Source organism: Pinus tabuliformis, chromosome 8 (genome assembly GCF_031772625.1).
Source record: "Pinus tabuliformis cultivar Carrire ecotype Pingquan chromosome 8, CPIR1, whole genome shotgun sequence".
NCBI lineage: Eukaryota > Viridiplantae > Streptophyta > Pinopsida > Pinales > Pinaceae > Pinus > Pinus tabuliformis.
The window spans coordinates 561,095,100-561,109,433 of NC_142294.1; the positions used below are offsets into that span (position 1 = coordinate 561,095,100).

Here is a 14,334-nt window from a genome sequence, read left to right on the forward strand (position 1 = left end):
ATTCCCCTAACCATTCAAGAAAAAAAACTTCCAACAAAATAGAGCTAAACATAAGAAACTACTTATTATTTACCATAAAAATAACAACTAAGTCTCATATATATAATAATTTTTGTAAATTTTTAATAAAATTAAGAAAACTTTTTTATTTATAAACATATAATTCAATTCATATTCATTTCTTTTTTTTTCATATACATATTTTGTAAACTCTCATACATAAATAAGATTATGAATTTATAGTTTATGATTTTTTTAAACTCTTATATATAAATAAGATTATGAATTTATAATTTATGAACTTTTGCATAGAAAATAAAATTACAATTAATCAATTTCACCTCAAACTATCAAATTATATAATTTCACCTCAAACTATCAAAATATATATATATATATATAAAAAGCTTGGAAAGAACAAAAACTATGATTAATGTTTTCTTCGAGTGGTGGAAACACATAAAATCTAGGAAAACTAAATTTTCCATTCCAAATAACTCGTTAAATGTTTAACGGGTAGTTTGAGGCGGAGGAGTTGCTCGGAAGGTTATGGAAATTCCGGTCATATTTAAAGAAAATCTGGCAAGGATTTTTGTAAATCCAACTTATAGTTGTTAAACTTCAAAATTTTAAGTGTTTTAGACATTTTTGATGGTGCTGAATCCATTTTCACTATAAAAACACGATTCAAATATTACTTTTATAAAATCTTTTAAAATTTTTTTGCTCAATTTCGGCCACTTATGACTGTCCAGGCAATTGCTTGGCCTCGTTAGATGACTCCAATGTTTAACCATAGCTGAACTATTGCAAACAACAGACCGAATCTCTAAACATTACCGATCTTACAGTGCTTGTTAGGTCGAAAGGGATAAAATTTTCTTATATTTTGAAACGAGAATATTATTTGGTTCCAATGTTTCTATACGTAGGCCAATTCATGGCTTACGAAATTCAGAAATCGCACCGGAAAACCGTGCAGATGGCAAATACATACACCGGGACATTTTGCGCATCTAAGTTCTGCGCAAAATTGCTATTCTTTCCACCTCGGCTTCGCCAAAGACTAACGAAATCAGCCAAAGACGTGCACCCACTACATTTTCAGTGGTTTGTGGCTCGCAAAATGAGCAGCAGAAGCTACCCAACTGAAGGTTTTTCTGCGTCGCGAGCATCTTTTTCTACAACGCACGATTGTCCTGAGGTTAATAAAATCCCTAAAACCCTACAAAACCCCTTTTCACTGCAAGAATCTGAGCTCGTTGATAGTGTTTGTCTGAAACTACGTCAACGATCATGGAGTGAAATCCGTCCCGTATTAAATATATTGAAACCAAATCATATAATACGTGTGTTGAAACACATAAATACTGATCGCAAATTGGCCTTCAGGTTTTGTAGATTGATGAGGATTAACCTTTTACTTAGCCCTCAAGTATGCTGCATTTTCGCTCATAAATTTTGTTGTTTGGGAATCTATGGTTATGCCTATGAACTGCTTTATCGGTTATGGAAAAATAATTCAGCGTCTGAGATCTTTGAGATGATTATTTCTACTTATGGTGCATTTGGTACCGGCAGTTCTGTTGTTTTTGATATACTGATTAGTATCTATACTAAGGCCAGAATGGTCCATGAATCGTATGAAATTTTTCATAGAATGGGGAGGCATGGACTGATGCCCGATTCATGGTCATGTAATAGCCTTATTGGCCTGTTCTTGAAATCAAATTGCAAAGACATGGCTTGGAAAGTGTATCGAGAGATGATTAGTTCAGGTCCCTTTCCCAATGTCTATGTCTATAGTATGATGATTAATTCTCTGTGCAAGGAAGGAAGTTTAGAGAAAGCAAACGAGGTGAAGATTGAAATGTTGAAGCACAACTGCGCACCGAATGTGGTGACTTATAATACTTTGATTGATGGGTATTTCAAAAAAGGGGATTTGGAAGAGGGGTTGAAACTGAAAAAAGAAATGATTGAAAAGGGTGTTTATCCTGATAATTTCACTTACACTTCAATCATCAATGCACTTTGTAGGCATAGTAGAATGAAAGAAGCGGGTGAGGCTTTGCAAGAAATGACTGAGCAAGGTCTCAAACCAGATGCAGCTACTTATAATGTATTAATTTATGGACACTCTGCATCGAAGGATATGGATGGTGCTTTCCAGAGAGTGGATGAGATGGTTCAAAAGGGACTAAAGCCAAACTCGAAGGCCTACAGCATTCTCATGAGTGGTCTCAGCAAGGAAGGGAAGATGGATTGTGCAGTAAAGTTGTTGGCAAAAATTGAAAAAGTAGGATTGGAAGCTGATTGTATTTCTTACACTCCTGTTATCGATGGGTACTGCAAAGCAGGTGATGTGCAGGCAGCCTTAGAGTTATTTGATAAAGTGGTAAAAAGTGGTGTTCAGCCCGATGTTTCTTCTTACACTGTTCTCATTAGTGGGCTTTGTCAGATTGGTAGAATGGGAAAAGCGAGACAGCTATTGGATGAAATGTTGGAAAAAGGCTTGTTTCCAGACCATGTTAGTTACAACACTCTGATTCGTGGATTTTGCAAGGAAGGTAATGTGGAGGAAGCTTTAGAACTGAGAGATGAAATGGTTCTGAGGGGTCTGTTGCCCGATATTAGAACTTATAATGCAATCTTAGGCGGGCTTTCTAAGCAGGGCAGGATAGGGGATGCAAACAAAGTTTTGCAAGAAATAATGAAAAATGGTTTGGTTCCCACAAATTTTACATACAATACTCTGATTGATGGGTACTGCGAAGCAGGTAGTGTAGAGGAAGCTGAGAAGTTACAAATGATAATGGTCGAAAGAGGGGTCAGGCCTAATGTTTTTACTTTTAATCTGTTTATTAGGAGATTTTGTAAGGAAGGTAAGATGGAGACGGCAATCAACTATCTACAAAAAATGTTAGAAAGTGGGTTGCTTCCTGATATTTCTACTTATAACATTTTGATTGATGGGTACAGCAATCAGGGGAATATACACGAGGCATTGTGTCTACATGAAAACATGTGTAAAAGGGGCATTACACTTGATGTCATTACTTATGCTTCGCTCATCAAAGGAATTATTAAGGAGGGTGAGATTGATACAGCAACTCAGCTTATGAATGAAATGCATGAGAAGGGTTTGGCTGCAGATGCAGTTTTATACAACACATTGATTGATGTGCATTGCAAGGCAGGCAATGTGCAGCAAGCATGGCAGTTACATGATGAAATGGTGAGAAAAGGAATCAAACCCAATGTTATTACTTATAATATTCTCATAGATGGCATTTGCAGAACAGGAAACATTGATGCAGCTGCTGGACTTTTTAAGGAAATGTCGGAGAAAGGTCTGGCTCCTGATTGCATCACATACAGCACGCTAATGCACGGGCATTGTCAGAAAGGTGCAATAGAAGAGGTTCTCTGTCTTTACGATGAAATGATACAAAAGGGTTTTGAAGCTGATGTGGTTACATACACAATACTTATTACCAGTCTCTGTAAACAAGCGAAGATGGGGGAGGCTGTCAACTTGTTTCATAGAATGTTGGAGAAGAATATAGTTCCTGATTCTGTTGTTTATAACAGCCTAATTTGTGGATACTGCTTAGCAGGAAGTATGGAAGCTGCATCCAAGATATTGGATGAAATGCTGGTAAAGGGTTGTGCTCCCAATACGCACACGTACAATGCTTTCATCAGGAGACTTTGTAAGGAAGGCAAGGTGGCAGAATCACAAAATCTTTGGGAAGAAAATTTGGGAGAAGGGGGTTTAGTTCCCGATATTGTAACTTACAATACTGTGATGGATGCACTCTGTAAGGAAGGAAATGTGCAGGATGCCTTAAAATTGCAAGATGAAATGCTACAAAGTGGGCTTTCACGTAATATTTTTACGTATAATGCAGCACTCCTTGGACTCTGCAATGTAGGCAAGATAAAGGAGGCAAATGAACTACTTCAGGAAATGCTGGAGAATCATGTTGTCCCCAATGAAGTCAGTTATAATATATTTATTGATGGATATTGCAAGGCAGGAAATGTGGAGATGGCCTATAAGATTTTTGACAAAATACTAGCAGAGGGCTATACGCCTAATATTTCAACATACAACTCGCTTCTCAGTGGACTTGCAAAAACAGGTAAGATGCATGAGGCAGACAAACTGATAAAAGAAATGCTTGAAAGGGGTCTGAATCCAAATGTGACTTCTCATGCTTTGCTGATATATGGATACTGCAAACAGGGAAATTTACAGGAGGCTTTTAAGCTACGCAAGGAAATGTTAGAAAAAGGGTTAGTCCCTAACACTCTAATATATAGTTGTCTCATCAAGGGTCTTTGTGATGAAGGGAAGATGCAGCAAGCAGTCGATCTCTTCAGTGAAATGGTGGAAAATGGTGTGACTCCTAATGAGATCACCTATAACATATTGATTGACGGGCATGGAAAGAATCTCAAAATGGACGAGGCTTATAGGTTCCTTAATGAAATGGTTCAAAAAGGTTTTGCACCAAATATTGTTACGTACAATTCTCTCATTAGTGGACTTACAGTGCAAGGTAAAATACAAGAAGCAAGAGAACTATTCAAGGAAATCACACACAGAAAGTTGGTTCCTAATTGTACTACATACAACACCTTAATTAATGGATATTGCAAGGAAGGCAACATGGTAGATGCTTTTCTCATACGTGATGAAATGATTGAAAATAATATTGCACCAAATGTCGTAACATACAACACGCTCATTGATGGTCTCTTAAAAAGTGGTCAGATGGAGGAAGCAGACAATATTTTAAATGAAATGAGAGGGAAACATATAGAGTTTGATGAATTTACAAATACCATGTTGATCGATACACAATGCAAGCAAGGTAACATGCAGAGAGCTTTCAAGCTACTTGATGAAATGGTTAAAAATGGTCCTCCTCCTAATGTTGTTACATACACAACACTAATCCAAGGGTTATGCAGCAAAGGTGATATGCAAGGGGCGTGCAAGCTTCGTGATGAAATGATGGAAATGGGTATTTCACCCAATGAGGTTACATATACTGTGCTTATTAACGGTTTTCTTAGTAAAGGCATGACAAAAGAAGGAAGTGAGCTCTTACATGAGATGCTTGAGGGACGATTAATTTCAAAACATGTCATCGACAATGTGCTGCTTAAAAAACAGTGAAAACAACAGTGAAATATACTGCAAGGACAAGTAGTGTAATTGTAATGGGTTGGTGCATATATTTTTATTCTTATCATTGCATCCATACAAAAGGCATAAATATTTCTGCAATGGGAATGCTATGGTTTGATGTTGGAAAGCTCTAGTTCCAACAGTTTTATGCTTTAAGGTTTACTGTGCTTTGTGAGAAAGGGTCACCAATTGAAATTCCTTAGCAACAGTTTCTCAAATGTGCAAAGCATGCAACAGTTAATGACACTTGTATTCCTACATAATTATGATGCCAAAATGCCTCTCTGTTGTTTCACTACCGATTGGGATCATATTTTAATTGTGTGATCTTGCTTCAATGGAGTCACTGCATTCTGACTTGGAAGGTGGACATGCCAAGGAAAGCAGCGAGTGTTATAGAAACTGTAAAGTGCCACAGGCTAGCTTTTGACACTTTGCAAGAAAATATTGAAGCATATTGAAATTAAGAGTGAGGAATCTTTTACAGAAACATAGAATACGTTGTTGGAAGTAAGTAGCTTCATGACAATCAAGAACTGATGCTTACTAGCGTTCTATTTTTGAAAGGATTACATGAGTCCCTTTTGGACCGACCAGCCAAATAGCTGAATGGTGGAGGATGCTAAGAAACAATACAAGGATTGGATTGTACTATACGACACCGAGAGATGACAGACCCCAACTGATTCTTCATTGTCATATGGTATATGCAAGGTGAGTCTTATGGTAACCAGTTAGCCAAAAAAAAAAGTTCTTGCTTTTTGCATTTTTCACATTCAATGTGCATGCAAAATATTGTGGTATTTACGTATTGGAAGTTTTTCTGGATTTGCCTTCTTAGAAATGAAACTTTTGGTTCCTTTTGTTTTTCTCCTTATTCAATGTTTTATATTACTTTTAGACATACAAACATGGGAATACTGTAAAAATTCCTCGTGAATTATTTCCATCAATTTAACATAAATTAAATCTTGGAGAAGCAAACCATAGATAAAATTATTGAAAACGGTATCTTTACAATCCCTTACCTCAAGTTCAATGGACAAGTTGTGGAAGAACTCAATGAGCTGCTAGACGGTCTATTTAGGTATCTTCCAAAGTTGCAACCGCTTTGCTCATATTTCATCCTTGAATCCTGAGGGGTAGAATTACTTGTGGACAACTGCCTTAAGCTCAATCTAATTGCCAATCTGAGGTTGGTTGGTGGTGGTTGCAAGGAGTTGGGTTTGTGTCTACCACCATGTGAGCGCCTGCTCATCCATATGCACCTCAACTATTTGAAGCTTTCAAGTGTCTGTCAGATTTGATTGGTCCTTGAAGTAACTTTTAGGTTACAGAGCCAAGTGTTGAGTTTGTCCCCATTCAGGGCTTTGTCAAATCTGGGGGTAGAAAATTATGTCAAACTTGAAGTACTATAAGTCAATTGGGATTGAATTGTTTCAGGGGTGGTTGTTGTTTCAGGGTTTGCTATTGTGAAGTGACCAGCTACTAGAGCATGGCAAAAATATCCTGCATCAATTTAGTTTGAAATTTTTGTTGTTTCTATTGTTGGATGGCAATGTAACGTACCCAATACCCTTTGTACACTTTGAGGACAAGGGTTACTTCTGTTCACCACCCAAATTCAAACCAGTTCATTAAAGAATCAATCTATCTGTTCTGTTACTAACAAATTGTTATCAGCAGGCATGTGACTGCAGAATTATGCAAGCTAAATGCAGCCATTCAAGTATTCATGAACCCATAAACAACAAATCCAGGCTATCATAGGCTGTCATAAGATTAAACTGGAAATTAATTAAACCATGACATAACCATATCAATTTAGATTCTAGAATTCATTAAACACATTTTACAGATACAATTAAGAACACTTCTCTGTTTGGAATTGTTTGCTAACTGGCTATAGTTGAGGGACTTTACACCCAATAATAGGCTATGTGTTGCACCAATTCTCTCTGCAATAGAGGCCACCCCTGAGATGAGGCTATGAATCCACAAGGGGCACACTACTCTATGGCTGGCTCCAATTTAGCTTCTCACAACCCGATTTCCAGGCTAATAGTCACCTACAACAATTCCCAATCAATAGCCCTATGGACAACCCAAGGAATAGGATCCTCGTCTTTGCTCAACGGTCCCTTAGGCTATCTGTTGATGTTTGTAGCTCGTGCAAGTACTTTTGCATAGGCCTAGGTGTCTAGACATGCAAAAGTCGGCCATAGTCTCCTCAGATACTTTCTCTAGTGTTAGCAAGCTGTTTTTGTATCTTAGTCTAAGTTCGACTTAGGAATAGCACATAATTATTATGTTGGCTTATTGAGCTAAAGTAAACTTAGGAAAAGTAAAGTAAATTACTTTAGTGAATATGTTTTAATCTCAGCCCTTGATCTCAAGTGAGGTGAGATTTAATCTCAACTGTCAATCACTTTGGAGATTAGGGTTAGGGATTTAGCTCAATGTAGATATAAAAGCAAGGCTAGAGAGAAGAAGAAGACACACCATACAACAACACAAGATTGAGAGAGGCATCTCAGTGAGTGTGTTGGGTCCAAGGAAGGGGCAGCAAGGAGATCCAGATCAGCCAAGGAGGGTTTGATCAACTGGATCAGATCCAATGTTGTATATAATTCCTCAGTTAGGCCATTTTTCCAAAAGGGAACCCAAGTAAGTTTAGAGGTTAAATGAAGAACTGTGATTGGGTAGAATCCCTATGTCAATTTTGTGATTGAGATTGGTAAATTTTCTTTCCGCTGAATTTATTTGGTTAATACCTTAGCTGGTGCTTTTATTTAGTAGACGTAAATATGCTTGGAACTAATTGTTGGTTTACTAGGGTAAGAGAATTAACATCGTGTTAGAGCTCAAACTCTAAGGTACCGATCTCTTAATTATAGGAAGCCTGATTTGTATAGGATGTCAGCGCTAGGTTCGGTCGTGATAGTACGAGACATTTTTTTTAACAATGCAAAGTAGATTGGCTATAAGCCTATACGTAGTATGGACACACAACAATTTTTCTGCACATGGGCCTAAAGAGATTTTGTTTTGGATCTGAGTTAGAAAAAGAAAAGAAAAGAAAAGAGGAGGGCTAACAACCCTTAGTGGGCTGTCAGACTCGACGACTCTAGGACAACTAAGACAGATGTCGTTGGAACAATGCACAGGTCATGTCAGAGCGCACGAGCTAAGGTTATGTGAATTGTGGATGTGAAGAGGATGTTACCACAAAAGAGGATTTTGTAGGCGGTTGGGGTCAACAGCACGTCAGAGCAGATTGTTGGGTGCAAGGGATTGGGGGTAGTACATTGAGGAAGCAATCGTGGTGCAAGTAGGGACACGATAGAGGAATGGTCGGCCAAACAAGCCCAACCATTGAGGGAGTAGAGTGGGTTGCAGGGACATGCAAGCATGGATGATAAAGCATGGATGTGGACAAGCTGTCGTCATGAGGAGCAACAAAGAAGTTAGGGCAACACATTGGACACTAGAAGGAGCTGCATGCGACAAGTTTGCAGAGGGGCAAGGTAGTCATGGCGGGTGAGATAATAGGCAAATTTAGCAGATGCAGAAAAATGTTGCAGGGTTGAGTAGGTGGCCAGGAGTTGGTTAGACAACAATGACAACCACTAGCTAGAGAAGTAGGCCATGGGATTGGGCCACAAGTTTGTTGGGCGAAGTCAAGGAACCAGCCCGAGCCACCAGAGCCAACCTGTTGCCGCTATGGGAAAAGTCGCAATAGCCAACATAAAAAAATTTCTTCGGTGAGATTTGCCAAAATGACTATAGTGGGTATTTGATATGATGACAGGTTTGACGAAGCATCAAACTTCCTACCTTGGAAGGCTAGGGTTACCCTGGTTCTCAAGGAAAACAATCTTTGGGAGATTTTTGAGACCGAGAAGGCAATCCAAACAAAGAAGGAGATAAAGGTGCAGAGGGTACTCTTGGATGCCGTGAAGGATCATTTGACCCCTCACTTAATTGAGAAGCAGACAACTAGGAATATGTTCGAAGCCTTAGTAGGATTATACCAGAGCAAGACAACAAACAAGAAGATGATATTGAAAGATACGCTCCGGACTACGCAAATGACCAAATTTGACTCAGTGATGAGTTATTTGATGAGGATTGTGTAGATTCATGATTAGTTGTGGGAGAAAAGGTAGAATACTCAGAACTAGTAAATGTGGCATTGAATGGGTTCTTAGAGGCATGGGATTTTTTCACTAGAGGAGTTTTTGCTCGAGATAAACTACCCACATTTGATAGGCTAAGGGATAATTGCATACACGAGGAAATCAGGATATAGTTAAAGGGAAAAATCAACAAACAGGAAGATGATGAGAACTTGGCTTCGATAACAAAGGGAAAGGGAAAGAGTTTGAGCAGAAGTGAGGAGTCAACCTCATAGCCGAAGAAGAAGGACTTGAATAAGGTTAAGTGTTTTGCTTGTCATAAGACTGAACACTATGCTTCACAGTGTCCGGAGAGGAAGAAAGGGGGAAGAGTATGCAACCAGTTGTAGCTATGTCGGCAGAAGCTCAAGAGTAGTTTGGTGGGAAGTTTGAGACTAAATTTGTACTTGTTTCCTACCTTACCTCATGCATATTTCCAGTGGGTGTGTGGTTGCTTAATAGTGGAGCCACAAGGCATACAATAAGAGCAAGGGAATAGTTTGACATCCTGACTGAGTAGGACTTAGAATTGCATGCAGATTTTGGTGATGATGCCAAACATATAGTTAAAAGGGTTTGAATAGTGAAATTCCAACTTGAGTCAGGAGGTAGGATGGATGTAAAGGACGTGTTGTGGGCGTTGGAACTCAGGTGGAGTTTGCTCTTAGTCTCCATGATGGAGAAGAAGGGGTTGTGTGCTACTTTCCTGGATGGAAAGGTACTGATTAGATGTACGGGATCTAGCTTTGGTGAGGGACATGCCAGAGGAGTTAGAGAGAGCAACATATATAGGCTAAAGGGCCAACCTTTTCAAGTGAAGACATAAAGCAAAGTAGTGATAGAGAATAAAGAGCAAGCAACTCTGAAGGTTGAGCAACTCGGAGGGAGTTAGCCTTTAGGTTCAACTTTCTAGTGGGGAGGAGTAGTCAACAGATTTCTCTAAATCTATCAAGAAGGTCTCTTGGCATGAGAGAACTTACAGGGTGTTCAGGAGTAGGAGGCTTCTAGGAACCAGGCCAAGGACAACAAGATTTCGAGGATGTTTCTAGACTAGATGGCAGGGAAGGCTTCCAGTTCAGAGGGAGCAACCATGGCAATGGATGCGGTTCTAGGATTGAAGTCAATTCCAGGTGGCAGAAGTACCTTCCTTGCTCAGAGGGAGTGTTGATGTTTGTAGCTCAAGTACTTCTGCACATGTCTAAGTGTCTAGGCGTGCAGAAATCGCCCACAGTCTCCTTAGATACTTGCTCTAGTGTGAGCAAGTTGTTTTTGTAACTTAGCTTACTCCTCCAAATTTGTCAAGAAGGTCTCTTGGTACGAGAGACCTTATAGGCTGTTCAGGAGTAGGAGGCTTCTAGGAACCAGGCCAAGGACAACAAGATTTTGAGGATGTTTCCAGACTAGACGACAGGGAAGGTTTCCATTTTAGAGGGAGCACCTAGGGAAATGGATGCAGTTCTAGGATTGAAGTTAGGATTGATGTTTGTAGCTCGGGTACTTCTGCACAGATCTAAGTGTCTAGGTGTGCAAAAGTCGTCCACCGTCTCCTTAGATACTTCTTCTAGTGTGAGCAAGTTGTTTTTGTAACTTAGCCTAAGTTAAACTTAGGAAAAACACATGATTATTATGTTGTCTTATTGAGCTAAAGTGAACTTAGGAAAAGTAAAGTAAATTACTTTAGTGAATATGTTTTAATCTTTGCCCTTGATCTTAGGTGAGGTGAGATCTACCCTTAGTTGTCAATCACTTTGGAGATTAGGGTTAGGGATTTAGCTCAAGGCTACGGAGAAGGAGAAGACACACCATATAACAACAAAAGATTGAGAGAGGCATCTTAGTGAGTGTGTTGAGTCCAAGGAATGGGCAACAAGGAGTTCTATGTTAGTTTTTGTAGCATCGGATGTGTTCTAGCCACAAAATTTGGTGGAAAGGCTAGAATGCACGAGTTCTCCAAAACCCAGAAATCTTTTTGGAAATTTCACCTAGAGATGACTTAACTAGATTATTAACCTATTTTTTAATGTTTCCTAAATCTAAACTTAGGAAAACTGGTTAATTAATCAAAATTAATTAAGTGAAGGTGATAATAGTCTAGAAACTCACACGAATCGACTCAAGATGATCCTAGCCCATGATTAAGTTTTAATTTTGGTCGTTGGTGCTCCAACAGAGGATTATAAGAAGTCGTCGATGGGCACTTGGAGAAGACACTTTCGCAGTTCGATTTCCTTGGTAGATTGATTTCCAGAGAGTAGCAACAGTTGCTGGAGAGCCAAAGGTCGAAGCAGAGATAGTGAGGGGCAGAGACAGTGAGGCTGGAGGAAGTTTTCCAGATTCAGCGAGTGCATTTGTAGGGAGGCTGAGATTTCTCTAGGAGGCTGCGCAGAGGCAACACAAAGCCTCAAGAAGGCCTTGGATGGAAGACGTTTTCAATTCCAGAGGCTAGGCATAGGTTCCAGAGTGCTGGGGAGATGTTTTCCCAGCCAACGATAGGCAGGACGACTTGATTAGTAGTCAGTTCGGGCAACACGCAGAGTAGGTAGGTCCAGCTTGACACAGAGCCTGCGCAGGCCCAGTTGGATGACTCGCTTTTCAATAGTAGTCAAGAGCCAATTTTGCTAGTATTTTCTCTGCAGGATAGCCAGATTTCGACATCCAGACTATTGTACTTAGAATTTCTCACTGCTGCATAATAATAAAACCCTTCGCTGTTGCACTGATCTTCCCAAGTTGGGTTTTCTAGGGACATTTGTCCAAAAATAACAATGTCATATTTTTATGTGTGTGTGCTATATTTTCTCAGATTCCAACGCTATTTTTTCTTCCACAGTATTTGTTTGTGAAAATCATAGTGTGAATTATTTGGTATTTGCCATAGCAAACTGCAAATAAATTAACAATTAGGAAAAAAATTTGTTAGTTGCTATGATAGAGTGAAAATTTTCACATGGTATTAGAGCGTGAGTGATCAGTCGAGAAGCTTAGAAGCGGAGAAGGGAATTTCGCTGTTCAGTGGGAACAACAGGCCAAACTTCCTAGAGGCTGTGCAGTTCATTGACATGCAGGATAAATTGTTGGGGCAAATATTCAATTTTCAGTTGCCGGGTGGCAGAAAAGTCGAGTTGCCAAGGATAATGATTCCAGGAGTTAGAGGAAGCAACAACAACTCAGATTTTCGCTAAGCAGATTCCTTGGTTGGACGCAGAGGGTTTTGCAGCAGCAGAATCAACATCGGGTGGAAGAGAAATTGCACACACAGAGGGAGATTTCTCTCAGAGGGTTTCTAGCCAAGAAATCTGATTTTCCTAGTCGCATATTGGCAGTAGCAGCTAACAGATCTGCGCATTCTAGGAGGGAGTGCGAGTAGCAGTGCAACAATTGAGCTGGGAAGAGGGAGTTTCCAGATCAGATCCAGATATGGCCACAACAGGGCTTAGAGATCAGGATAGGTTGGATGGAGATTCCAACTATGTCATCTGGAAGGCTAGGATGTCCTTCCTTCTAGATGAATATGGCTTGAAAGCCTACATAGATAATGTGGTGGTAGTTCCCCAAGATGCGGATCAACTCAAAGAATACAGGAAGGAGATGGCGAGGGCGAAGCGGTTGATCTTGGATGGAGTCTGAGATCATATAGTCTCACATGTTGTAGACAAAGGTACAACCAAAGAGATGTGGGTAGCTCTCTCTACACTATATCAGGGTACTTTCGAGCAAAGGAAGATGTTCCTAGAAGAAAAGCTGAGATGCATCAGGATGCAGAAGGGGGAAGGCATAGATCCCTTAGGTAGCGCCTCAACCATCAGAGCTAGTACAATTGGCATTAAACAATGTCTTGGAGGATTGACAAGTCTTCGTCCAAAGTATATTGGGTAGAGACATGCTATCTAGATGGGACATGATGTGAGATGATTTGCAGTAGGAGGAAATGAGGCTAGTTTTGCTTAAGAGCTCCATCAGTGGCAACAGTAGCGGCGGATCGAAGGGTGTGAAGGAGTAGGAGAATGTGGCCCTAGCATCGAAGGGTCCTAGATTCTAGTCAAGGTCAGGGGGAGCAAAAGAAGAAGAAGGACCTGTTAAAGGTCAAGTGCTTCAGGTGTGGTGAGTTTGTTCACTACAACACGTAGTGTCCTCTCAGGAAGAAGGACAAGCAGGAAAAGCAGGACCAACAGACAACCTCCGTGGAAATAGATAAGCTTTCCTCTAGGATAGAGGAAAAGTTTGCTATGTTTGCAAGTATACCTCCAGGAGTGAGGTGGGGTGATTTGGTGCTATAGCCCCAAAGAGTGGGTCCTTGAGCAGTCCACTTCATGGACCATTACCTGGTTACAGGGGGCCCACAATATTTAGTAGTAGGATGGATCAGTGGCAGTTGATGCAGTTAGTACCAGAGTGATAGCAGTAGACTAGTAGTAAGATGCTGAGGAGCGCAGTGCAGTGTTGATGACAGAGTAGGTGGCTCAGTGCAGAGTTAGCAGTGGCGCAGATTCTTCAGGGATAGTGCAGAGGCTAGTAGTAGTCAGAACTTGGGAGACAAAAGCATCATACTAAACACACATGATTAGGTATTTTGGATGCTTCTCAATTGCAGTAGTTGCAGCAACAACAGATGAGAGGGAGTTGCAGTGCAAATGCAGAGTTGGCAACAGTATAGCATTGTTGGCAACAACACAAATGCAACGTCAGAGTCGCACAGTGGTTGGTGGGCAGCAGTAGCTAGACATCAGAAACGTGACAGGAGATGACACAGAGATAGTGTTGTGATAGAGTGTACAACACTAGAACATAGTCATCGCTAAGAGGGAGTATAGTTTTTGTAGCATTGGATGTGTTCTAGCCACGAAATTTGGTGGAGAGGCTAGAATGCACGACATCTCTGAAACCCAGAAATCGTTTCTGGAAATTTCACCTAGAGTTGACTTAATTAGATTATTAACCTATTTTTTAATGTTT

General features: G+C 40.0%; 1 protein-coding gene across 4 annotated transcripts in view; it reads left to right on the forward strand.

Annotated features, from left to right (window-relative positions):
* Window positions 1-796: 796 nt before the first annotated feature.
* The window catches only part of LOC149236700 (uncharacterized), a 168,876-nt gene continuing 155,338 nt past the window's right edge, over window positions 797-14,334 (forward strand). For 3 of the 4 annotated variants that reach the window (XM_089372454.1, XM_089372452.1, XM_089372455.1), the window contains exon 1: window positions 797-5,917. In XM_089372454.1, coding sequence (XP_089228580.1) covers window positions 917-5,191 — 4,275 coding nt within the window. In that variant the 5' untranslated portion in view covers window positions 797-916 and the 3' untranslated portion in view covers window positions 5,192-5,917. The remainder of the gene's footprint in view (window positions 5,918-14,334) is intronic. The other variant, XM_089372453.1, reaches the window with a different exon arrangement.